The sequence below is a fragment of the Chelmon rostratus genome, chromosome 1 (assembly GCF_017976325.1).
Source record: "Chelmon rostratus isolate fCheRos1 chromosome 1, fCheRos1.pri, whole genome shotgun sequence".
Classification (NCBI taxonomy): domain Eukaryota; kingdom Metazoa; phylum Chordata; class Actinopteri; order Chaetodontiformes; family Chaetodontidae; genus Chelmon; species Chelmon rostratus.
In genome coordinates, this window is record NC_055658.1 from 19052461 (window position 1) to 19079969 (window position 27509).

Consider the following 27509-nt stretch of genomic DNA (forward strand, 5'->3'; position numbering starts at 1 on the left):
GGTGAACTTAACAACTGGAATTCAGAAGTCCTTGTTTTTCCACTTTTCAGACACATCAAGAGAGAGTGACTCATGCTGACTACAGCTGAACACTATCCATGACCCGGTGGACAGTTTCAAATTTGTAGCGGCAGTGAATCAGCCTGTGCCACAAGCCTTAAGTGTTGATACTGCAGTAATAGAGCTCTGACCTCAGCAGACAGGGTCATCTTAAGTTCACTTCACTGTTGTCACATCTCATGTGTTCCCAGACAAGTGACCCTCTAACTGCAGGCTATTTCTCACCCCAAGTCACAGCTCATCTAATACTGACATGCTGTCCGTTAACTAAGACCAGATGTTGAAAGTTGCTAAGGGACGAGCCCCCGTTACAGTCACTCTATGGCTTTCTGAAAAGATGACAAGGCAACTAGTGGAGGTAGTTGTGTGGTTATGTAAGTATGTATACATTAATGGCACAGTAAGGACAACTTCCTGTGTTTATGACATTACTGCATTTCAAAATAATGCTATCAGTCTTTGATTATTTAACAAGAAAGAAGCAATCACATGTGATCTCCACTGTTGTTTTTATTGGATGAATATAAAAGCTGATCATTTCAGTGTGAGAATTTGGAAAGCAGAAAGGTATGGAGGGTCAGACAGTCTAGACAGTCGGGTTAAGGTGGAATTAAGCAGAAGGTGACAGGGCTTGCAGACTGGTCTTGACGGCTGCTAGGTTGGCCTTCCAGGAGGTGAGGCTGTCGTGCAGCTGCTGCCACTGCTGCTTGCCAAAGGTGCGGTGTGTGCTGTGGCTGATTTGAGTGGGAACAGAGAAGCAAGAATGTTAAACTGACAAAATAAATGTGGGCCATGGTCACATCTTCCAACTTTGAGGAAATTAAATACAGAGCTATAGTAAATGTCACTATGAATAAAGACATGACATGGACAGACATCAAATCACAGCCATATGGAGATATGAATTAAAAAGGACAGAAAATATTTCCCTGAAGGAAATTTATAAACAAAAATACTTTCTTTTTTGCAGACCAGAACCAAATAAACTCATAACATCTCAACAGAAGGCAAAGAAAGTGTACTCCTGAATCTCAGCTTGTTTTTATATCCAGAGAATTTAAGCTCCCGCAGTTAAGTTTCACTTTTAGCTTTCATTTCAATACCGGTAAGAGGTTAACCAAAAAGACAAAAAAGTCCCAACTTTCACAATAAAATCTGATGCATTACTTCCAAGCACTGCAAAATAATAGAATGGGAAACTGGCAAACGTGTCAAAGATAATGACATACAGATGAACAGCACCATTTACTAGTGTTGTTAACATGCTGGAACTATTCACATTAGGGACTGTTTTAAGTATTAAGGACAGTTTTAGACGATCCAGGTAAAGCACATCAGATCTTGGTTGGTACCAGGCTTAGATCTTGCGCCACCTCTATAGTACAGATATGTACTTCAGCTGAACACAGTTAAGCCATGCATGAAAGTGCTTACCTCACAACAACTTTTCGCTGTGTCTGGTCAATTTTGCAGTACACCATCTTGGTACGAACAGCTAGAAAGAAAAAGCAGATGGGAAGGGAATGAAGAGACAGCGAAAGCTCTTTCAGAAAGCAATAAAAGGACCACTGACACAAGAATGCTTTAAATGTGAATGCACCTGGAAAATGAAATTGGAGAGGAAGCTAACCCTAGTCAAAAACACTGAAAGTGCTATTCTTTGTTCAATGCCATCTTCTCACTGTAGTTTATAAAATCCTACGCATGTCCTATGATCACCATTGCAAATCATTTTTTGGTACAAGAAGCCAATTCAATCTATTCCCTTTTTCCCCTCCATTAGTTGCTTGTGTGAAACTAACAGCATACTTAACAAAGGAAGACAGCTAAGATTCATTTGAGGTGAAGTGCTTGTACCGTCAATGACAAAAGCCTCGACATCATCAGCTCCGATCTGCAGCTCCTGTTGCATGGTATCAAAGGAGATCTCCTTGAATTCCACCGCCATGCCCATGAATGTCAGCAGGCGCATCTTGGCCATGTTTTGCTCGTGAGACAGGCCTGGAGAGCAACAGGCAGGGATCATTAAGCACAAAACAGTCACAGTCGATTACTCTTGAATCAGGGAGTTTCCCTGTGATAATTGTTTCTACATTTAGGAGCATGCAGTTGGGAGATCTACTCATTAACACAAACAACACTCCACATTGTCTGTTTTGAGAGTTCATCCTACACATGCTTGTAATTATAGCTAAGCCTTTAGTAGTGAGAAAGGGAGACACTGCTGACACACACACATTCCTGCACTGTGTCAACAGAGCTCAGTACATTGGCTGAGTTTTTATATTATATAGATGATTGTATTTCTTATAGGAAAGGTGGTTAAGATAGTCATTAGATGCATTTTTATACCGCAGAGAGGTTTGTACAGAAAAACTCATGTAGGAATCAAATTTGTCATTATATTTAAATTACAAGCTTAATTTCCCTCTAAGAGATTTGGACATTTTCAAGTAACCCTCACCATCATAACAACAGCTGTATGTTTCAGGTGTATAGAGTGGGAGAAGTTTCAAACTGTTGAAATACCAGTTCTGCTTAGATTTAAGGAGTAGAGATACATTTGCATCACTTACAATGCAAATGTGTCACTGATCTACTACATGCATGGTGAGGTTTTGGGTCATTAGACTACCACTGAAATTTTTTCTCATTGATTTACCTGTGTATTGTACTTTTAAACAAGGTCAGCAGGTGTGTTTGTGGTCATGTAGAACTGATGCAAGCAACATCTCAATTTATTGCTACTTACCAAGAGAATCAATGAAGTCTTTGTTACTCTGGTAAAACTTTACGTACGCTGCTAGTTTTGCGCTCACAAAGATGGTTAATAGCTGAAAAACAGAGTCAGAAGAGGGAGAAATACCATTATAAAGACAAATCTTGTCCTTGATAAACATTGGGCTAAACTATTAAAACCTTTAGACTGCCAGCCTGCTGACTCATGAACACTCCTGGACATAATAGAACATGCACACACCCTTTTAAAATATTTTTTCATTGTCACAGTCCGCTCGGTTGGTAATGGCCAAACATTCCTGCAGCTCACCATTCAACCTTTTTAAACTGGTTGGCATTTAAATGTTGGGATGTGCTCGTCTTAGCCGTCACTTATAATACATATCAAAATTGCATCCAAGACCCATGTAAAAGACAGTCTAGATGATTTCACATCAGTCTGCGACATTACTCTAATCACATGACCTGAGTGGAAATTCTTCACATATAAGGCTGACAAGAGTGTCGCAATGACTAATGGAAAATATGTTTTGTAACACAATGGTTTCTGTGAGCTTTGTGACAATGAGAAGAATATTTTTAAAGAATTACTAAGGTAATCTATGGGACTCTTGTTATTAAGGTAACTGTCTTGCAAATATCTGATGATGCCAGTAATGTCTTTAATATATTTAAGCATTGCACATCAGTCAGTACTCACATCATGGATGAGTTCTCCCTCCAGGAAGCGAACAGGTTTCAGAGTGAGCAGGTGGTCGATCAGGAAGGTGTTGGGGTCTTTGAGAGCACGGACGATACATCTAGCGATAAGGGACACATACCGTATGTATGTAGGTATATATGAGGGCTGTATGTCATATCGAGCATTAATGACAGGTGTTAAACAGGGTCTCCAAGTTTACCTGTGGGCATCAACACGTGCTTGTGAAGCATTGTCTTCTGTATAACTTCCCAGCAGCTCAACCATCACTTTTGCTGCAGCCTCACTGTGAAATGAGTAAATACATTCCTGAAAACTCTCTACTGAGATAACACAAAATCTTAGGCCCAGAGGTGTGCATATGCATAAAAATTAACATTATTACTACATATTATTATTTCATGCAGGAATTTATAAATCTTAAATACGGTGTAGTCAAATTTCTGCTTCTGTACATACCAGAACATGAATTTTACACATCTGTCCCAATATGTAGTTACCTTTTTTTGCAGTCCACCAATGCTTCATACACCAGCCTCAAGAGTGTGTGCTTCTTCTCTGTGTTCAGGTTCCAGTCGATAATCCACTTGCGCACCTGAGAAGCAGCACAAACATATCATCAATCAACTGCAGAGAAAAGAAAAACAAATAAAACACGTGAAACATGAAAAATGTAACAGACAAATTGGCAGTTTCTTAAACCCGTTATCCCAGTTAATCATGATGTGTAGATATACCTGATCAAGGTCGGTGGGGATAAAGGAGATGGCATTACAAGTTGCTGCCACCTTGATGAGGCTACAGAAGACGGTGTACCTCACTGGAGTGTTCTCATCCATGCCATGGAACAGGTTGCTCAGCCTGTGAAGTCAAACCATGAAAGAGATGGTCAAGGGATTGAATGGAGATTTGATTCTTTAACAGGCCCATGTTTTCTCAACACATGCCGTTTGTTTTGATAGGAAAAGAGCTGCTTTCTTGCCTGCTAATGTTGTTAACATTATCCTGATGTTAAGCACTCAAGACCGGCAGTCTCCATCTTGACTAACATCAAAACAAAGGCCTGTTTATTTTCCATGCATTTAGGTTGTACACTTAGACAGAGATTCGGAAAGAACAATGAAGAGAGGCACTGCTGTGAACAGACTCATGGGGGATAGGTAAAAAGGACTCACAGCTGCATCCTGAGGGAGGGTCTCTCTCCTTCACGGAACTTCACCAGTTTCTCACATAGACTCTCAATGAGAGCCTCCTGCTTGTCTGTCTCCAGGATCAACAGCAGAGACACAATGCTGTTCATCACACTCTCTACATCTGCAGAGAGAGAGAGGGCGAGAAGCAATGCGAGTTTCAAAGTCAGCTGCATCCAACATAAAGAGGATATATTCATGGCACAGTAAGTGTAGTGATGTGTAACAACTGCATTGCACTTAGATTAACCAGTTTCAGGCACATGGGTGTTTATCATCATCACCTACCTTTATCATCATCCTTAAGGCACACATCACATGCCTCGATGATCTGAGCCAGATCTACATGAAGTCCACCTTCAGAGTTCTCTTCTGATATATCAGCTCCTTTGGACTTGATGTAGGCTCTCAGCTCTGAGGCCTGTAACGTTAGACAGCAAATAATTAGTCTTAGGGGTAAAATGACACCTAACAACACAAAGAGAACCATGATACTCACATGTGACAGTGTGTAGATAATGTAAATAAGTATATATATATAATTGTTTAGCCTAATGTATGATTACTTATGCATGACGTCTTTTGTTTGGAATTAAAACAATATTTTCTGTAATGCGCGATAAGCGGAGGTCAAAAATATATATGTAGAGAAAAAAAGTTCTAGGTTAACTTCTTAGCTATAATTTTCAAGCAAGCAGGATGCTTTGGATGGCATGTTTTTTTAAAGCCTTTGTTTATTTAGATGTCTGGCTAAGCAGCTATCATTCCGAGCTAACGTTACAACGTTGAAGACATTTGTGACACCGATACCCGTAAATACATTGAGCTGAAAACGGCTAATCTCAAAAATTTCACATACGAAGCACCTTAAAGGTAAGTTTAATGTTTTAATCACTCATAGTGTACTTTAACATGTCACACAACCAGCATGTAGCTAACAGTCAGCCCGTGTCTGTCAGCTCCTAGGAACGGCTAGCATTTTAGCTAGCTAGCATGCTAAGTTATCGGGTTAGATAGTTTCCATTTATCGAGTCATCCGCTGGCAGAACTATACAAAGAGAGTTATTAAACACGTGGCTCGTACCTGGTCTTCTTCCGTAATATCGATAAACGCCGGGACGCTCATTTTCTGTGTTTTTGTGAGCCCAGATGATAAAATCCACGCTCCCACCACTGCTGAGACCTGAGCGGAAAAGAAAAACCAACAGCGCCGGTGAAACGCTTGTTGTTCCGGGTCACGCTATTAAAGCCGCAGTAACCTAACGTCAGCCTAAAAGATGCCTTTGAAGACTGTCTCACCGCTGACAGTACAAGTCCTTCTCCCTGCCTACATTGGTGCTTTTAAAAACGAATTTAAGATTTCAGTGGAAAAAAGAAGGAAGTTCATGAGCTGCTAGCAGGGACACACACTTAATGACCTACACAGCAATGATAAAGTCAGGACTAGATTCTGGTTGTTTATGCTGAACACAAACAAATCTAAAAAGACTGGATTGGAATACAGACAGAGGCACTGAGAACATTGCTGGCCGAACCTTACGACGCCAATCCCGGCTTTACTCGTAGATATGGGAGACACACTTCACACACAATTTGGCGAGCAAAACTAGCAATGCAGTACACAGATAACCCTGTAAGGCCCAAATAGCCCCAATGTTTGCAGGCCGTGTGAGTTCATGGCCTGATGGCTGGATATATAAACACATTTACCATCCAATAGCATTGCATGGTTAAATAATGTTGGGTTATGGTTGGGAGTGGGGGGGGCAGGAAAAAGGAAGAAAGATGGTTTCAATTTCATTATGAGTGAAGAGGTGGAGAAACTGGAGTGGCCTCTGAAATACACAGGCCAATTACACCACCATGGATTCTACCCACACCATGAAGAACTTCAGTGGGCCTTTATGAAAAAGCATAAGGACGCATGATAGTACAGCATTTCTGGGCATGGTAAAGGTAAAGCTAAAAAACAACTGGGAACTGTATCCCCCATACTCTAGATACGTATGGGGCCGAAGATCCCAAACTGGAAAAGCAGGTTTAGCTTCCTCCATCCTAGACCTTGACACTGTTAAACTCAAACCGCTGTGTGAAGGGGTTTTGGTATATACAACAGAGCTAATAGCTATATTTAGCTATATATATAGCTAAATATAGCTATATATTTCAGCTGCTGTGACATTTCACTGTGTATATTTTATTCTGCCTGTATATTTTATTCTGTTGGCACATTTCACTTCCATATTTTATTGTTTATTGTTAATATATTTTATTGCCTTAGTATATTTTAATTCTGGTATATTTTTAATTGCTTTTACGAGTATTTTTATTGCATGTTGGTTTATTTATTGTAGTTATCTTAATTTTATTCTTTCTAATCTTTCTTATCTTTTTTATTATCTGTTTCTAACATGGGGGTTGCAATGAAAATTTCATTGACATGTCATGCTCAATGACAATAAAGACTCTTGAATCTTGAATTGAATCTTGAATCTATTTAGGGCACTACAGTGGGCAGAGGAGGTCAGGCTGAGATGGGCAGTCATATGCTCAGACTCAGCCTCAGTTCTAATGAAACTGAAAGGCCCAACAAGATCTTGTGGTGGACCTGTTGTTTTGTTGTTTAAAATTGAACGTGGGGCTTAATCAGTGTGTTTTCTCTGGGTGCCAGCCCATGAAGGGGTAGGAGGGAATGAGGCAGAATGGCAGCTAAAAGGGCACTGAAGAGACATTGATCTGTGTCTATGCATCAGGAAATATGAATGTCAATCTGTCATCAAGGAAAACATTACAGCTGTGAGACAGAAACAATGAGAAAATGAAAAAAGAGTTTTCATTGCATCTCAGTACAAAAGAGTGTGAGCATTGTGGTTATCACCACACCAATGCTAGGACATTGTGGGTTGGCATGGCATCTAGCAAAGATGGGCAAGCATGAGGATGGACTGTGTGGAACCTGCAGGGAATGACAAACTGTTAGACATATGGAATGTGGTCTATATGAAGAACAAAGAGCATAGTCATAGACCACATTACCATGTATGGGAATGCTGACAGTCACAACAAGGAGCCTTCTTAAACCCACCAAGAACCAGCCAAAGACTGTGATAGCAGTCCTTGAATTCATCAATGCAAGATGATTACACCTCTGGAAATAGACATAGTTGAAGCTGCAACCTAATCTCGACCTGCAAGAGGCAGCAATGTGCCACCGGGCATCTAGCCTGCAGAAATTCATAAGAGGAAGAAGAAAAAGGTGAAAGAAGAAGAAGAAGAAGAAGAAGAAGCAACAATTAATTATTGGATTTCAATGAACATCTTTCCAGATGGGTTGAAAAAATCCCTGTCAGTGCTGCATAGTTTCATCTTGTGCAACGCCTTCTGTCAGAGGTCAGATGGCCTCCTAAATTTTATTCGTCACCCAGACTTCCACTACCATATCCTAATCTTTTCTTCGTTCTTATCCAGAAATCAATCTCCTCTCTGGGAGATTAACCTTGGATGTCTTGGACGAGAGTTACAGAGGTGAACCTGATCCCCAGGAGAGGTTATCTGATTGAGCTGCAGTCCATCTGTGTGGACCACCATGACAGACGTGACCCAGAGCTTTCCAACCCGGAAACACTGTCGGTGTCAGAGGGCAGCACTCTTCTCCTGCACACCCGCTGACCTATGGGTGCGCTCGTTGGGCCTCTGTACCAACTGGGATCCTGTGTATTATTACCATGGCAGGTCACTTGGTGATTGAGGTGAGTGAGGTGAAGAGGGTAAGTGGAGCAGGAGTTCACCCTAAAACTATGTAGTCAGGTTACAAACGTTTGAGGTGATGAGCAGGCTGTATCGCAGATTGAAGACATTGTGGAGCAATGCAGCTCCCAGTTCATCTGTCACAAAAATATGTGCATTTTACGGGATTCAGGATTACAGAGACGCATCATGTCATGTCATAATTCCTCGAACGCCTGCCTGTCACAGACTTCTCTTAGCAGTAACTGTTGGGGAACTGAACTCTGTTGCATTCAGCAGGGTAGATACCTTAAAATAGTATGCTGAGGGGAACTGGCTCATGGAGTGTTTCACCATAGTGCTGGTATGATGCGTCATTCTATTGGGAAGGCAAGTGCCTGGTACCAAATCGCACCCTCAGTCTCTCCCTGCTCTTGTATGCTGTCACGGCAGAGAATTTATAGCCGCTTCTTCACAAGTGTGCTTGTGTAACTGTGAGGCTTTCATTATCTGATTAACAGCTGTTGTCAAGTGCCTGGTGTATTTCAAGTCCAGAATAAGAGTTTTGGAGGCTTTGAAGCTCCAGGTGCATGTGAGACATTGTTTTTGTCTTCTTTAAAAGGTCTTTAAAATGCCACAGTGTGCTATGATGCTTAATAGCCTTTATAATATTCATGACAGGAATGTCCTGAAAATAGCGTGGATATTGGACTGCAGTAAACCTTTTAACTCGAAGGAGACTGTACCTGGTACATATACTAAACTAGGATTTCGTCTGTTTTATATCATTTTAAGTCTTACCTGGCAATGTAGTCTTCACAAGATGTATATGTAATTTGGGAGCAGACATCGCCGATGTTTTCTGCAACTTTCACTGATGTCTGATTGGGTGTTTTATGTTGGTGTATGTGTGCAGAATTCAGTGGAACAGTGTCGGTCGTTCTGCTTTTTTCAGGCAGCGCGCCTCTTAATGTCACCAGTTCCCTCAAGCTTGTGAAATCATTACAGATATTGCCAAAGATAATTCATCTCATCTTACCTTTGCAGGGAAACTTAGCCTAATGTTCCTTGTTAAATTCCAGTTCTCTTACAATTCTCCTTTTTCCTTTGCCTTGTTGCCTGTAAATTAAGAGAGTTTTCATGATTTTTTTTCTCACTTGAGTATAGTTCTCTGTAAGTGAAAGAAAATGATTCCAGCTGACATATTTAAAAATAGCTTTGGATTGATTGTTTTGTTAATAGTGAAATGTTGATGCTCTAGGTTTTATCATTATGTTTGTAGTCATATTCATTGTGTTTAGTGAATGTGTCTCTGTCTGTGTGTTGGTGTATGAACTCCTTTTTATGTTTGCCAGAATATGAAGTAATATGAAGGAAACATATAAGTATAATAAGACAAAAGGCTGCTATAGAAAATCCAAAATAAATATCTAGTTATGTTTATGTGTAGGTCTGAAATATTTATGTTGTCAATCTGTCTATATTGACCTGATCCATGCTAGTTTGATCAGAAGAAGCACATGCTCTTCCTAAACTGCTGGCAAATCGCCTGCTCAGCCTCCTCAAAGATAAATGACTGTGTGTTAAGAGTTGGTTGAGCCCAGGTGTCTGCTTTCTCCCTGTCAGCCAGCCAAGTGGTGAGTATTCATGTAAGCCAGTTTCACGGTCATCATCCAACATGGCTGCCTACCTTCCACCCACTAATTGTCTGGTTCCCACAGTTCTGACTGCCCTCACAATCTCTGAAAAATCCCCTTGCTCAGGCTCATCTATCAGCCCATGACCTTGTCAGGGTGCATCGCATGAGTAACTTCCCTGCTTCCCTCAGTGGAGCAAATTGCTTGTTAATTGCTTTTAAGATGACCCACCCTCCCCACACACATACACACAAATGCAAGAAACAAATAAACAAACAAAGCCAAGGTATTAGATAGAGGTCCAGAGTCCACAATGTTCTACGGCATGCAAAATCCCATGGGGCCCTTCCTATGGATTTTTACTGTCCACTACAGAGATATATTATAAACCCTTTACATACTTTCTGGTTAATATGCATGCATGGCTATCATCCATCAGTTGAAAAAGTTAAATATCAGTTTCAAAGCACAGGCTAGATAACTTCCCTTAATTATTTGTACGACAAGTAACTGGCAGATAATGAAAGCGTTTGCACAGTTGCAGACCTAAATAACACGCATGCTTGTTGGAATCAGGCTGCGTGCGTCAAAACAATTTTGCTCTATTGAGCTTTATACCTTGCTCAATGTTTTGTGGCTTGTAAATTAACTGTATGGTTAGGTCTGACCGTGAACCCACGGTAGCAGCTCAGATAAACCTGTTGTATATATTTAGTGAGTAGGTGCAACTGCGAAATTAAATACTCAGATAGATTTTCTCAGAACTTGGTGGAGACCAAACCAGAGATAAATGGAGAGTGAATATTGCGCTTACATTGGTCAGGTGGCCAAAGACACGACTCCAGCTTAATGGTAACGTGGCTCTGTGTTTATTGCCAAACAGGTTAGCTGTAGCAACTTCATTAGCTGGTGACATACTGTATACGTGTATCTAACAGTGCGTTTTGGTGTTTCCTGCCCCCTACTGGACACAAGTTAATTTATACACCTTTAACAACACCAAAGCTCATTCCATGTTCATAGAAAAAATGCCCTATTCATCTGCCCTATGTAAATGTGTGTGTGGGGGTGTGTGTGTGTGTGCATGCACACAGCAGCACACCTCTGGCTTAGTGAAAATGTATTTATTGTATATTTTGTTAATTCAATTAGAATTTAATTGTTCTTTTTCCCGTCTCCTAGATGTTACTGACTTGGCCATACTGTAACGAGAGATCTGCAGCCAAGGCTGGTACGTGACATACCGCTGTTATCTTGCCATATCACTTAATGACCAGCTTCATATCACACCAAAGACCGCAGCAATCAATCAAAGCAAGTTTGCATTTGTGGTGTTGAGCTATCTGAGGTCGTTAATCCCCCTATGTGGAATGTGTGTGCTCTGTTTCAACCTAATGGCAGCAGCAAAAAAAAAAAAAAAAAAGCTACAGTCTTCCAGGGATTCTGACCTTCCTGTCTGGATAGATCGAGTCACCGCAGTAGGACTGGGGCTCTGTTAATGATGGAGTGGTCTCTTGTCATCGGAGTGTGTTTATATTAAACACACTCACAGGCTAGGAGGAGCAATATGAGTTTAAAAGGCACAGTCAAACAAAGAATCAAATTTGTTTTGGGAATACATTACACAATATTTGGCTTGAAGCTATACGTGCCAGAGCTCAGAAATACTAATTAGCGACATGTTAAACTGTGTGACCCTTTGCTTTTCAGATACCGTTTTAGGCTGTTTCATTAGCGAGAAATACGATGCAGAAGACAGAGAACAGACAGCCATTTAGACTTTCTCAATTTAATCTACACAATGATAACTAGCCTACAGAAGTAAGAAAATCCTTTTTTTTTTTTTTTTACAAATCATGCCAAGTATTTCCAACAATCTATAGCATTTCAATGCAAAAACTAAATATTTTGTCTTCCTGGGATTGAGAAAGTTGCAATACAGCGGCATTTCCCTTAAGTTTAGTGTCAGAGGTCACGTGATTGTGGTGATTTTTCTCTTTTCCCATCAGTGTGCACATATCTCAGAGTCATCCCGTAAACTTGTCTAGCTTCAGAATGAGGCTCAAGGGTATGACAACAGACAGTAACCACCACAGATATCTCAAATGTTTTCTGATGACTGCTTACGCCCCGGCCACAGCTGCTAGGGTGTGACAGCATGGAAGAGGCTGTGGTTTACTGTAAAGAACTGATAAAGGCTGGCCTTGATGCTGACACACAGACACCTGCTGGGATGAGACATAGATTCAGTAAAATTCAACAAGACACTTTTAAGTTCTTTGAATTCAAAGCTTCTGTTTTTAAAGACAACATTCAGTCATCCCGCATCGTCTTATTATTCCAGTTTGTGCTGTTTAGTTTGACGATGGCAGTGTGTCATAGGCCTGTGGTGATTTAGTTAGTAAAAATTCATACATTCTCCACTGAATTCACAGCTAAGAGTGAGCTCTAAAGTGTAGTGGAATAAATTATTTAACTTATTATTATTATTTTACTCTGAGAAACATTTTCAGGTATGTAAACACAATTTGCAGTTGCTCTTTAAGCAATAGCTGAAAAAACTATTGATGGAAACTCGAAATGCAAAATGTCCAACAATTATGCTCCCTCAAAATAATTAGATGCTTAATGCATTATATTTTCCTTATTGTCAAGAAACCCTGTTAAAGAAACAAAACATATTGCCTATGTAGACAAAGCCTGATATAGCTTGTTCCTCAGTAACACAGAGCTCTATTGTTGTCGAAAAACTACTTAAAATGCGTCATTGAGCCACACAGTTTGACTGGTTGACATGGACCTTCTTTACAAAAAAAACATGGACTGTAGCTTATTTTGAGTCAAAGTATCAAGGTTCACTCATTTGGTATTTTACAACACAGGGTTGCAATGAGCTGTAGCCCCTTCATGCTACACATGCATAGAACAAACAGTATATACAAATATTTAAATTAGAATAGCATAAAACAATATATGCAGTTATCTATATACACATATAAAGCTGCACATAGCTATACATGAATACACAGCATGTGCAATGTCAGTGTGAAGCTTAATGTCATTTATTTTTGGTGGAGTGAGGAGGAGGAGTTGAAGACTCTCACAGCCTGAGGAAAGAAGCTTCTCTGTGGTCTGGTTGTACAACAGTGGATAATTCTGTGTCTGCTGATATCACTGATGCTCCGTAGATGTGTGCCAAAGATGTTCTGGGTGGTTTTAATCACCCGCTGTAAAGCCCTCCTGTCTGATTATGGCACACTCTGCCATAAGTATCCATTAGTGCACCAAATGTGTCTTAATCCGCAACTGAAAATAGGCCCCGGCAAGAATGCTATTTATTTCTGTTTGAGTAGCATTTGCTACAAACTACAGCGCCCAGCCATTTTAGCAGAATATTTAGCTTTTTAAAACAATGAAAGTATATGTTTATGATTCATTGTTAGAAAAGGAACCAATTGGCTCGGGAATAATGCCTCAGATAAACTGGGAAAGTCAAAACGTACTGAGAGACAGACTGACACATTGTTGTTTTATAGTGAACTTTTTTACACTATAACAGATTTAGAACATCGCCTTCTGTAGTTCTTTAGTTTGATCACTGAGTTTACGCTTTGTGGTTTAAAGTATTGCCTCGTGCATTTGTTCCAGGAGCATCCAGCTTTGAATGTATATGAATCCGAGGGGAGGGCTGAGGAGGGGGGCTCTTGGGTTTGGTGATAGAGGGGAAAAGGTGATCATCAACAAGAAGAAGAGAACGGGTGTGTGAAAGATCACTGGACCAGTGTTGTGTCTGACACATGAACCATGGAAATGCCTGCTCTCCCACAGATCCTTCTTCTCTGTTTCTTATCACTGCTCTGATATGCAACACTTTGAAGTGTGTGCCGAGATGATACCAGAGAGAATTAAAAACTGACGACGGTTGTTTGTCACATGGGTCACAGAGAAGAAGAACAGGGCAGATGCTGTTTAAAGCAGAGTTTTTGGCATTGTCTTCAGGAGAAAATCATTTTAGTCATAAAATCGGTGTTTCGAAATGCAGCCTCCAATGTATAAAGCAATGAGTGGTGATTCTGATGTTGCCTGGCTGTCACGGACATCCACACAGCGCACTGAGAAGAGAGACAGAGGGATATTGGGAGTTTTGTTTTAAATAGTAACCATTTCGTAGAGACTGCAGGCATATGGGCGGGATGATGAAATGTTACAGCACACTGCTGTTATGTTTGTTATCAGGTTGTTTCCATGCCCACACAGCGAAGTGAAGGACTGGGCCTTTTTTATGCAATTGTGAGCACATCAAAACACCACCTGTTGCCCTTTTCCAGCCCTCCCCTGCAGGCTGTTTTTATGATCATATCACAATCCATTTAAATACTGATTACTAATATTTTAAAGAAAAATGTAAATAAGCCGTGTCGTTTCAAATCCCAGCGCTCTTGATTTTTTTTTTTTTTTAAAGGGAGCAGCTTCTTAAACTGTCTATCATCCGATGCAGCAGCATGAATACAGATGTTTATGAAAATGGAAAAAGAAATTTCTCTGTCCTGTGTTCTGCCAGGTCACATATCTTCAGAGTTTATCAAACGTCTCTCTGGCTGCAACAAACCCCTCTCAAGTTCCCTCTTACCCGTCACGCTGTAGAAAGTTTGAGCCTTGTGTATTCCTAGTTAAGGGTCAGGAGCAGTATTGACCATTTCCCTTCCTCGGCGCAGTAATGTTGTTTTAAACCCTACGTTCACCAGAGATTGATCTGAAAGAAAGGGTGTATTTGGGGACTGCCATCCGTCATAGGGGCTGAAAGGGTTGTTTTCTCCGGGCCCTGTCACCTTTGATGAATCCCCGCTCCACTGGGGAAGGCACGGCCAGCATTTGCCTTGGCTCAGAGGTGCTGCCTTTTTCTTTCTGTCTCTCTGGTTTTTTGGCAAGATACTTTTAACTGTGCTACAACCTTTTGTACATGTAGTACATTATTTTAGTTTGTGTTTGTTTGTAGTGGGTGGACCGTAGAAGGATTTTCAAATCGTTGTGGGAGAAATTCATTTTCTGAGCTGTTATTTCGAGGGCAGCTACGTGGACATCCTCTGAATGTCTGGGTGTTCCTTGGGGGTACGGGTCTGCCTCTGCACTCGCTTATTTCCAAGAATAGAGTAAGTTAGAGAGCAGTTTATCTCCCAGATGACCACAAACCACCCGGATGAATCTGTGTTTAGCTTTTAGGGGCATTTGCAAGGTTATGACCGTTGTAATGCATCAGATACGCTCGGACTGTAAGATTATGATTTATTTCCTTGTTTTGCAAAAAAACTGAGCAAATGGATGGTGTTCTATAATAGTTGTAGAAGGGTTAAGCTGCCAGTGCGCTTCTTTAATAGTGCTTGTCAAATGGTTGAATAGCTTTGGAAAGTGTCTCCCCCCCCACGCCTTTTGGAGGAGGGGGCTGTGCCCAATAATTTCTATACCTTTTCCAAACTGTCAGTCTGACATTTACTGCTCAGAACAGCTTGTATGTCAGTACAAACTAGTGAAAGATTAAAGTAAACGAAAGAACATCCAGAATATTTAAACATTCTCCCACAGGGTAAATCCGACTCCAAAACAGTTGGGATGCTGTCAAAAATCTAAAAAAAAAAACAGAATGTGACAATTTTCTAATTCTTTTTGACATATACTCAACAGGAATTATTACAAAGACAATATATTTAATGTTTGACCTCATCAACTTCATTGATTTTTGTAAATGTAAGTATACTTATTCTGAATTTGATTGGTCTTATCACAAATTATTGACTCATACGTATCTGGTCGAGACTTCTGGTTTTGCACCAGCATTCTGAATGTTCAGTATCCAATCACATTATAATCAATAACCTACAGAGAGAGCATATCTATGTTCCCATGGTCCTGTCCAGTTCAATATTCTGTTGACACGCATTCACCCTCCTACTGCCCGAACCTGAACCCTGTGACCATGGGACCTTGAGAACAGAGGAATGACACCATGAAACACTGTAGCGTCTGAGTTGCAGCACGTACTCCTTCAGCTGAACTTCAAACAGTGGGCACTGAAAGATGCCTCAGTGATATTGTGAAATAATGACTGACAAGACAATAACAAGAGCCTCTGTTAAAGCCACCTCAGCAGTTTGCCAGCTCATTTCGTCACTTAGAGTGATTTAAGACTTCTCTCTTCCTCTCTTTCTTTGTCCTTTTGTATAATTTTTTCCTTCTTTTTGCCCATTTTTTGTTTCCCTCCCCCATCCACCACTTCTCTTTAAGCTAAATTAGGGGTCACTGACATTCACTGGAATCCTAGACTAATATTCCAGATGGTGATGACAGGAACCGGCTAACAGTCTTCACCTTGCAGCATCTTCCGTGGTCACCTCTTTCATATTTACAGTGGATTTTTAATGGCATCCCGATACCATGAAGATCACTTTTGTAAAACTAATTCACTGGTGGATGATTTATCATTATCCACCATGTTGTGGTCTAAATGGTAGCAGTGTCAAATTCAGGAAGGGGTGTGGGGGGATTTCTGTCAGAAAGTGGTTTTTAAAATATTTTTCATTAAATACTGTCCAGCAAATGCAGATTGAGGAATATGACTTGATACACATGATGAACAGGGCCAACTGTTCAGAGTTTCAAGATCTCCAATATGATGTGTTTGCCTGTAACGAATTAATCTGTAGTATTCCCTTTTGTGGTAACACCAACAGTGAGATGTGCAACTTCTTTTATCAAAGTTTCAGGAGTGTTTCAGGTCAACTACAATAAACAGACTGAATGTAGCACAGTTTATTTTCAAAACCAATTTGCAACTCACTGTTTCACTGTGTCACTGTTTCAGGCTTTTAAGGAAAGGAGGAACCCGACTGCTGATCTGACAAATACAATAATGTTAAAAGATCCAAAGCAGCTGTCTTGAATTTATAGGCATATTCCAAGTTACTGCATTCCTGTGTAGTTCCACACTGAGTTAAGCTTGAGTTAAGGTCAAAGCCTCTATCTCTTAAGCGCTCACACACACACACAAACGCACACACACACACAACTCCCCCTCTCCTCGACTAATAAATAATTATCCTTTTGTGTGATGTGGCTTTGCTCCAAGGCCACGCAGTTTATGCGAGCTGCTTTTAGCAAAGCGGTCCTCTTTCTGAAACGGGAAAATTCAGAGCACATTTTCTGCATGTTTTACCATTTGTTTTGCAATTTGAGTAATAATTAGTTCATCTGTGTATTAATTACTTGTGATGCAATCCAGCACAGTCAGTTTTTTTTAAATGTCACTGAGAAGAAAAATGCCTCTGATTTATTGAAGAAAAAGAAGCATTCACCTGAATTAACACATTAATGAAAAATAAGCATTTAGCAAAACCAAATCTGGGAACTTTGTATTTTCTGACTCATTATTTGTACATTGTTGCCTTATTCTGTTGGTAACTTATTTTGAAAGTGGGTTAAGTTTGAGTCAGAAGAGTGAGAAATGATGAATGTCTGCGAGGACGAATCAGGTCAGTGGTGTATAGATTATAAAACATTTCCCTTTTCTGCTTTATTTGAAAATGATTGTTATGCTTTGAATAGCTGTAATTTTTACCTAGATGTACACGTTCAGACATCCAGAATTCTTTGATGCCCACACACAGGAAATCGAATATTTAAGTTTCATTCAATTCATTAGAGTGTTAATGTGTGCAAACATGGAAGTCCGTCAGTGCGATCCTTCATTGTCAGACAAATTAAACAGAAACACCTCTCTCCCTCTTGCACATACTTATTGAGACACACTAACACAAACACTCAGTATGAGCAACACTTGAACTTCACAAAGAGTGAAGAGCAACACCCGCTCATGCAAATGTGACGTTAGTCAGAATCCACTCAGAAGTGCACTCTGTGCTGGCCGGGCCGAGGCAAGGGAGTCATCTTCTCAGCCTCCCTCGCTCCTCCCACTGTCCAATGAGCTTTGCAGTATTTGAGCCTTCAGGAGAGTAAGGAAAGTCAGACATTGCAGAGACACAGGGACAAGGCACTGTTGCCCTCTCAGACTCCTACTCCATACCCCAGGAGCTTGAGACTGACATCCTAATTTTCATCATCATCACTCATTCATTTCTTTTCATTATTCAGCTCATCACTTGTGGCGGGAAAAATGGCTCCTCTAGTGTTTTGTGACCACTGATGAGAAGAGTTTGCTCCGTGCTCATTATTTCCTGAGGTAGTATTTTTGTTAGTTTATTATTGTGTGACTTTTTGACCTCCCAGCTGTGTCTTCTACTGGAATACCCTCACACCTTCGTTGGACTGTCTCAAACCGCCTTCACCAATGCTGACTGAGCCGTGTGGAGCCATGTCGATGGGGTCGGATGTTCGAGATCTGACCCTCTTATCTCCAGCACCTCCTGTGTCGTCCTTACCAGGAGCTAGTGGTGGCTGCGGGATGTCTGTTGGTGGTGGTCAGTGGACTCAACTGCTGGACCTCCACCCTGGCTCTCCCTACAGCTCCCTGCCCGCCCACCACTCCCTCATCAAGCAGGAACCAGGATGGGGGGCCACCGACCCAATAGAGGACCCTCACTGTGGACTCGGGGCCTTCACGGTGCACTTCTCAGGCCAGTTCACAGGCTCAGGCCCCTGTCGAGTTGGGGCCTTCGGAGAGCCGACTGCAGGCCAACCAAGGGTGTTTCCCAATGGAACCTACCTACCTATGGACAGTCCTCCTGCACCCAGGAACCAGGGTAAGCATGCTCGCCACCTGTCCCACCTCACTTGTCTTCTCTCATCAGCTAAATGTTATGTTGGGGCCTTGAACCAGAGGATCAATTGTTTCCACACATCAATCAACAAAATCCAGATTTTATTTCGTCAGGTTTTCTATAAAATCTGTGTTTTTCTAGATTTACTGCTGTATGTGTTCATGATGTAACTGCATGTTTAGGAGTCATCAGCAGTGTTGTGTCTGAGCAGGATGTTATGTGCTGCACTGGGTCATTCTGTCCCGTGTCAGGAATCAGCTTGACAGCTTCCTGGTAATGCTCTGGCAGAGATCTGTAACAGCTCCTGTGTGCTGATGTTTGCAGGGCTTCTCAGCAGAAGGGAATGTTTGATTTTCAGTCACTGTCTGAGCCACAGCGTCACTGTGTTGAAGTCACAGTTCAGATCAGATAGTTAGCAAGATCATTCATAAGGTTTCATCAGGTCTTATTTCTACATAACTGTGAGAAACTCATGTTCAAAGAAGCTCATGTTCAAAGTATTTTCTGATCCATCCATCCACTATCTATAACCGCTTGTCCTTGGAGGGTAGCGGGGGCCTACGGCCAATCCCAGCTTTGGGCGAGAGTCAGGGCACACCCTGGACAGGCTGCCAGTTCATCACAGGGCTGACACATTGAGACAGACAACCATTCACACCTGCGGATGATTTAGAGTCACCGTTTAACCTCACCTGCATGTCTATGAACTGTGGGGGGAAGCCGGAGCGCCCAGAGGAAACCCATGGAGACATCAGGAGAACATGCTAACTCCACCCGGCTGCTGGGGTCAAGTTTTCTGATGCACACTAAAATCAGTGGGTCAAAATGTACTCAGTTTGGGTCAATGTAACACTAATAAATTACTGGGTTAACTTTACCCAGCACTGAAGAAAAGGGACTGTTCTGACTGAGTCTTATTTTTTATATTGTTGTTGGGTTATCAATCCAAACTAAATATGGTACGGTCATGAACTGAATCAGCGCTACCTATTTTTAAATCTACACAGTGAAACTTGGTCATACATTCACCTTAATTCAACCAGTGAATTTGATAAAATTAGCCAAACACAGAAGGCAAAGATACGGAAAACACTCACTCTTTGATTGTGAATGAATGACCTTGAAGTTTTGCATTTTAGCGGCATGAAGTATTACATGGATACTTTTTAAAAACTTGCTTTCTGTAAAAATAAATAGATAGATAAATAAAACACAGTCCATTGTCCACAATTGCTTTGTTAGCAGCAAAAGAGCAAAAGAAACATGTTGGACTGAGATGGTTATTCAGAAGTATTTCTCTAGAAGAATTCCCAAAAAGCTGTGATTCATAAACTCGATTCCTCCCCCAAACAATACTTCTGAGATTCGTAAATCCTAGTAGATCTGCACAAATACCTAATGTAAGTATTCATGCTTTTATTTTAACTGGAATCCTCATCTGGACCTTCATTTCTGTTTCCTGTAAGTGTTAACATGGCTTCCTTTACTGTAAACAACGCGTGTGTCTGTTGTGTGTGTGTTGGGGCTCGTTAGTCAGAGGTCAGAGGTGGAAACCTGTGCCTGTTTGCTGGTGTGACCTTCAGAGACAGTATGCACTGAGTCCTGTTTGCCCAGTGGAAGGTAGTTTTTAATGAAGTGACAAAACACACCGGGTAGTGCGCTGCAGGATCCAGGCATTTAAGTATGAGTCATGTGAGTCACTTTTCTCAGAAACATTTCAACATCCCTCTCAGGCCTGACTCAGGATACAGCAGCCTGTCTGCGCTGTATGTGTGTGCAAAATAAATGCTGCACACAGGTTGCATGTATAATCATTTTCACGTAGCTTTCTCGCTACTTGCTATGTACCCTAATGCACTGCATTCAAATAATTCAAATGGTACATACTGTTACATTTTTGCAGTCTTATAACTGTAATTGGGTTAGCATACATGCAGTTCATTACTTTTCAGTCTTGTTTTTTTACTGGGCATATTCTACAGTCGCTCATCTCCGGCCGTTTGTGGTGCGTTTGCCAAATTTCTTTTTCCACCTGCCATAAATATTACAACCACAAGGCCAAAGATAGATGGGGGAAAAAAAGAAAATGTTACAAGGAAAGAGGATTTAGTAGTTTAATGAATGTCTCTCTATGGTAACCCTGCCAGGGACTAAAAGCTGCTACCAGGGGGATTCAGATAACTGATCAGATGCTTGAGACTTTGCCAAGCTTCAAATAAGATCCTTTTTAACTTTCCGTTGCTTCTCGTGTTTTTCTCTTTTCAGGTTATGGCGCAGTGGGCTTAGACAGCAACCCCAGTTATGGTCACACTCCGTCTCACCACACCCCTCAGCTCTCCAGCCTGTCCTTCAAACACGAGGACACGCTGTCACCGCCGAACAACATAGGTAGCTGTCTGCATCCTGAAGTGTTTGCACTAAATTGACTCACAGACTGGGAGGCTGTCATGTCACGGCAAGGTTATAAAAGTAACCCGTCATTTTTCATATCACAACAGAATCGCTATTATCCTTTATCTTTCATCTCCCCCCGTTTCTGTCCGCACACACATTCATATACCCAGGCATACATAAACACACTCTCCCTCTCGCTCTGTAAGCATACGTATGGTTAATGACTCTGGAAATGATAACTTGGGGAAACAGCTTTATGCGACTCGGCTGGAATGTCAAAAACTGTCTGGGGACCAATATACTATATGAACCTGAAAAGGACCAGTGTTTCTGATTGACCCGTTCTCCCTTTGAGCTGTGCGCCTGTGCACACATGCATGTAAAAAAAGTGTGACTCTATGTTTGTCTTTGAAATGAACTAGTATTCAGTATTAAGTTTTTTTTACATATATATAGGTGAACTTGAATGTGTTTTGTGTCCCTTTAGATGAAGGGAGCATGAAGCATTTTTAGATAGATAGATAGATAGATAAATAGATGGATATACTTTATTTATCCCAAGCTGGGAAATTGCAGAAATCTTATACAAGATCTTGAGAGAGTTTTCATCTTAATAAGATAGTAAGCTGCTAAAGGGCAATTCTGATGACCAGCAGCTTTACAAAATAATACTGCAACCATTTATCGATTAGTGGACCAGTCGATTGCAAGAAAATTCATTGTATTAGTCATTTTAACTGAAAATGCCAAACATCAGCTGCTTCTAGTTTCTCAAATGTGAATATTTTCTGTGTCTTCTATGATAATTAAATGTGTTTTGGAGTGTCGGTTTGACAAAACAAGCTATTTCAACATGTCTGCTTCTGAGAAATAGCATTTCTCACTCTTTTCTGACATTATTCAACCAAACAGTTAATCATAATGAAGAAAATTCTTGGCAGATTAATCAATTATGTAAATAGTTATTAGTTGCAGCCCTATTTTGATGCAATTTTTGCATCTTTTTTATTATCAGTTGACCAGCAGTACCCAGCTCCTCCTCCCATGTTTGGTTGCCACAATCCTTCAGAATCCTGTCCAAACAGCCAAGCTCTGCTGCTGAGAAACTACAACAGGTACAATTATTTGTCCCTGCATGCACTTTTTGTTGCTTTATTTGAATCCTGCTACCTTGAATCCCCTCTCGGTACAATCCCACTCTTCCCAAAGGTTTCAGCCTCCTTGATCATCAATTAATGTCAGATTCTTTCCACTAACACCACATGTAGCCCGCTCGCTTGCTGGTAATTTTTAGAAGTGTGAACTCTCTCTGATCCTACGTTAAGCCCCGCGTCTGCCTCTGCACTGTCTGGATTGTGAATCTTAATTTGTTCTGAGGTTAAGTGCTGCCCACTGGTGCTCAGCAAGCCAAAACAAACAGTGAGTGATCTACTGCTGATGTGCCTGAGTCCACCCTGAGGAAAAATGAGGAGAAAAGTAAAAGAGACAAGTCCGGTGAAAGTGAAAGTTGATTGGGGGGTGGGGTAGGGCAGGCTGGGATTCTGCTTATTTTAACCTCTGAATGTGTTCCCAAATTGTTTTCATTTTGATGCAAAACATCTCAAAGGGTAAATTAGGATCAAATTCTTTGAATGCCGCCCTGCGATGTTGTTGGAGAAAAGGAACATGCACAACCCAAATACTGGAACAGCAGCTGATAAGAGTAGGGAAGACGTTGCTGTTGTTACAGCTTATAGCATGAACTGGAAACCCTCAAACAAACAGAGACGTGCACACGCACATGCTCTCACATACACACTGTGAATATATGTCAGCTATCAGTGAGTCTTTCCACAGTTTAACATAGTTCAGAGCTGATTAGTTAGCCATCACGTTCCTTCCCTCAAGGACTGCTCAAGGAATGCCGTTCAGAATTCCCCCGAAACCGGTTCCCGCCTTTAATGATACTGAGGACAGAGTGATGTCATGCACTGGTCCACGGTGTACTAGGCACGGAGGCACTCACCCCCGCAGAGCGCACAACCACATCTCCAAGTGTGTGTGTTTCTGTCAAATGTGTGTGTGCACTAGTGTGATCTGCCAAGGTAAAGAATGGCTCAGAGCCCATGCTTTTTAATGAAGCCAGTGAGGAGTGTGGTGGGTGGACAGGATGTGTTAATAAGCAACGTGGAGCCCCCTCCTCCCCAGTGAAACATCTTCATTATCCACAAAACGGAAGAGGAATAACAGGAAGACAGCACAGTAACATAAATATTGCCGGTGTTTTCTAATTTCTAATTAATAAAGGAAGAAAAACAAACCAGTATTTTCCCTTCATGTGTTTTCACCTCAGAGCTAACCCTCTTACATAACCTTTTAATTTATTACTGCAATAACATATTTCTTTGCCTTCAAATTTCACAAATCAAGTAAAAAAATGTGTTTTTTTTCAGCACAAATGTGGAATGCTAATGACTGTGCTGTATGCTTCACTCAGTGATAACCTGTACCAAATGGCATCTCAGCTGGATTGTGTAACATGGAACCAAATGAACACCCTGGCGTCTTCCATGAAGAGGTGAGCCTTCTTTTTATTTCCCTTTAAATAACACGGTGTATTCTTCGGTCTTGACCAGTGGTTGCGGTGGTGCAGAGGAGGAGGAAGAGGAGGCTTTGACCAGATGGCTGTTGGCCTACTGCCTAGGGAAATCAGGAAGTGGAGAGGAGCATAATCGTATGTGTGCATGTGTGTGTGTTTGTGTGCAGTCTTGTGTGTCTGTTGTATATTTTGAAGGCTAGTCTGAGTAGCCATGTGGTGGCGACGGTGAAAAAGTGTGTGTGCTGTGGAGGACTAAACTCTTTTTGAACTGGATTTGGATTTGGAGTGGATGAACACTATAAAAACTATTTATCCCAAGCTGGGAAATTGCAGTGCAGCAGCAGCATTACACACAGTGAAATAAGGGAAAATTGGACTATAAGTGAAATAGGACACTAAGGAACAAACTATACATAATAAAATATCAAAATAGCAAGCAGTAAAAATTATATACATAATAATAAAATATCGAAAATAGCAAACAGTAGTAATAAAAAGTATTGTACAAAAAAGAGTATATACAGCAAATGGCAGTGTGTAGAAAATAAAGTGTACCGTGACTGTATCTGCCCACCTACCTGACGAAATCTCACCAAATATTTGCTCAAACTTTCAGTGTTTTAATTCACCTAAACTTTGCTCCTGCCCAGCAGTGGCCATGCAAGCGGCTACGAGAGTGACCCCGCAGCCCCGCCTCCGCCCATGCTAGTCAGTGCCCAGTACCACATACACACACACAGCGTCTTCAGAGGACTTCAGGTCAGTCAGAGTCAGCATACACACACACACACACACACACACACACACACACACACACACACATTCATCGACATGCAATGAATAAATACACAAAGTGAACTTCTCTACTGTAAAGCGTCTCTCTTCTCCATCCTCTCTTTCTTGAAGGATGTGCGACGGGTAGCTGGTATTGCCCCACCAGTTGTGAGGTCATCAGAGACCAATGAAAAGCGTCCATTTGTATGTGCTTATCCTGGCTGCAGCAAGAGATACTTCAAACTGTCACATCTGCAGATGCACGGCCGCAAACACACAGGTGAGATGATGTGACCTCTTCTTTTTCCCTCAAACTGCTGCTTTTTAGAAATGACAACAATAAATTCACACATATGGCTAAAGATGAATAAAGTAGAGTCACATAAATGATGATAAAAGGTAGAATGTGACTTATTTTGACATGTTGACGGTGCATGTGTGAAACTTGCCACTTGGGTAATGGTGAGTGGTTCATTTTGCAGGAGAGAAGCCTTACCAGTGTGATTTCACAGACTGTGGCCGCAGATTCTCTCGCTCAGACCAGTTGAAGAGGCACCAGCGCCGACACACAGGTACACCGATGTCAAGCTACTGTTTGACTTCCCTCTAGGGCCGCTGCTGCCATCGATGACATAGTGTTTTCTTTCTGGCAAAGTATAAAAAACTTTAAAACACACTGCGGGTATTTTAGAAGCAGATTGAAGTACTTTTAGACTCAATATATTATGATTGGAATACTTTTAGGCCAGTATACAAAAAATGAATACTTAAAAGGGAGCTTTTCCCCACCAGAGTTGTAGTCTTGACAGTGTGGAGAGGGCTGTGAAACTGGCTTTGGTGACATTAAATGAGCAGAAAATGTCTCTGAATTAATGAAATATGACAAATCCAAATAATCAAGACATTTTAGTGATTTTCCTTTTGTGACCTTGTTATTTCTAGTATCCTGGCGACAGCCTTGGTTCCCTCTCTCACTTCACTTTTCACTCATGACTCTCTCTGCTTTCTTTGTGCATAGATGGCATCATCACTGTTACAAAACAGCAGAAATTGTACAATATCATTTAATCCACTGCAAGAATACCACAAACTCTCTGTTCATGTTAAATATAAATGTCTGCTGCAGCTGCTGTTCAAACTGATTTTCTTCCAGTGGTTCACTACATAAAAGGAGCAATTAATTATTATGAGTGAATTCTAAATGATTTCAGTGAAAATGTTTTGAACTTTTGACCCTCTTCTCCTCTCTGTCTCTGCCACCACAATAACCGTTTGCATCTCCGTGCAGGAGTGAAGCCCTTTCAGTGCGAGACGTGTCAGAGAAAGTTTTCACGGTCAGATCATCTTAAGACGCACACTCGGACTCATACAGGTAAAACAAGTGCGTATACCTTTAATTTCTACCTCTCCATTCTTTTCCCCGTGAGATTTTTGCATGAAGCTGGTCCCCCTGGCTTTAATTCACGTGCAACAAAACACAAGCTTGCATTCCAAGAGGCGAATTCACTCTAAAGGAACGATTCCTCTCGTTTTTCCTTGTTTGTCGCCTCCTTGTCAGGTGAGAAGCCCTTTACCTGCCGCTGGTCCAACTGTCAGAAGAAGTTTGCCCGCTCTGACGAGCTGATGCGCCACCACAGCATGCACCAGAGGAACCTGACCAAGCTGCAGCCTGCCATCTGAGCAGGAGGAGGAGGAGGAGGAGGAAGGTGACAATATGTTGTGCCAGCTAGTGGAGAAAGATGCTGGAACCTGGTCAGCATATATGGTGCCTTGCCAGACTTGGCTGAAGTGGTGAGCGCAGCTGATGCCTCCCTCAGCCAGCCGACGTCGAGAGACTCCGATGAGACCTTCAAGACGCATCTCAACCAGCGCTCAATCTGGTCACCTGACAGTAAAACTCAGCCTGAGAGGGGACAAAACCACCGTAATCCTGAGCCAAGAAGAAGAGTCTTCACGTGAGATGAGGAAAATGTTGATACGCTATTTTGGAAATTTTAGTACACTTGCACTGGCTTCTTTTTTTATTCTTAAAAATTGTGTCACTTTGAAAATATGCTGGACAACATCAACTGGATTTAGGAAATGTGCCTTTTTTTGGTCCATGAAGCTGAACACAGAGAATCTTAATATTCTTACAATATACACAATACTCACCAAATTGCTTTGTATATATGTGGTGTATTTGCTTACCTTTGTAGACATTCCTTTTGTATTTTTTATGTTTTTATAAGTTTATAAAATGTTGATTCGCATGTTGTCAAGGCTAAGAGTGTGTGCTTGTGTATGTGTGCATGAGAGAGAGAGAAAGAAGAGGTGTTGGTGTGGTTACGAGGCCACCTATGAATGGTGGTGGTGGTGGTGGAGGGGTGACAGACAGTAAAACAGCACCCCACTGTGACTGTGACAGGGTGCAGGTCTCACCCTCCTAAATCTCCGACACACATCTTCATAACTAGGAACATCTGGAGGCCGGTAAATCTCATTAGAAAAGACACATACCTCAGTGTCAGCTGGCTGTACTTCACTGACTGCCCCCTCCTGCACAGACTGGGCCCCATAATGCACACACACACACACGCACACACACATTCAAATCCCTGCTGTAAATCATAGCCTCCACTTTAGGAATGGCCTTTTACATCCTCGAGCCACATGATGGCAGTATCAGCCTTTTCAGTCCAGCAGATGGGACCCAGTGCCCGAATGCGACTGTGCTTATAATGCTGCATATACTTTTCAGTCTTCATATAGTCTGGTACTGAGTGGCCACAATAAATACGTTAAAATCACCGTAAGTGAGAAACAGGAAGGCCCGTTCAGCGTATGCCCCGGCCCATCAAATATACATGATGTGGATGGAGTTGTGTGTCGGCTTGTGTGCAAGTCTATAAGGGATAAGATGATTCAGCTGCAGCAGGCGTGTTAATAAAATATGACTCAATG

At 41.4% G+C, this 27509-nt stretch overlaps 2 protein-coding genes across 6 annotated transcripts; one reads left to right on the top strand and one right to left on the bottom strand.

Moving 5' to 3' along the window:
- Positions 1–552: 552 nt before the first annotated feature.
- Positions 553–5927, bottom strand: eif3m (eukaryotic translation initiation factor 3, subunit M). Its single transcript, XM_041935319.1, has 11 exons — positions 5774–5927; positions 4978–5110; positions 4675–4813; positions 4237–4360; positions 4000–4094; positions 3702–3785; positions 3500–3599; positions 2813–2894; positions 1918–2061; positions 1495–1555; positions 553–794 (listed from the first exon to the last, which is right to left on the bottom strand). The coding sequence occupies exons 1-11, from the start codon at positions 5813–5815 to the stop codon at positions 671–673; spliced, it is 1128 nt and encodes a 375-aa protein (XP_041791253.1). The 5' UTR covers positions 5816–5927; the 3' UTR covers positions 553–670.
- A 12297-nt stretch (positions 5928–18224) lies between these two features.
- Positions 18225–26292, top strand: wt1b (WT1 transcription factor b). Of its 5 annotated transcripts, none has more exons than XM_041965017.1 (9): positions 18225–18802; positions 21086–21208; positions 22230–22341; positions 23691–23771; positions 24446–24551; positions 24699–24846; positions 25049–25138; positions 25855–25947; positions 26125–26292. In XM_041965017.1, exons 1-9 carry the CDS (start codon positions 18391–18393, stop codon positions 26244–26246), a joined length of 1287 nt encoding a protein of 428 aa, XP_041820951.1. In that variant the 5' UTR covers positions 18225–18390; the 3' UTR covers positions 26247–26292. The 5 variants fall into 5 exon arrangements, with proteins under 5 accessions (XP_041820951.1, XP_041820705.1, XP_041820785.1 ...); XM_041964771.1 differs by having other exon boundaries at positions 22230–22329; positions 24443–24551; XM_041964851.1 differs by having other exon boundaries at positions 22230–22329; positions 24443–24551; positions 25855–25938.
- Positions 26293–27509: the final 1217 nt, after the last annotated feature.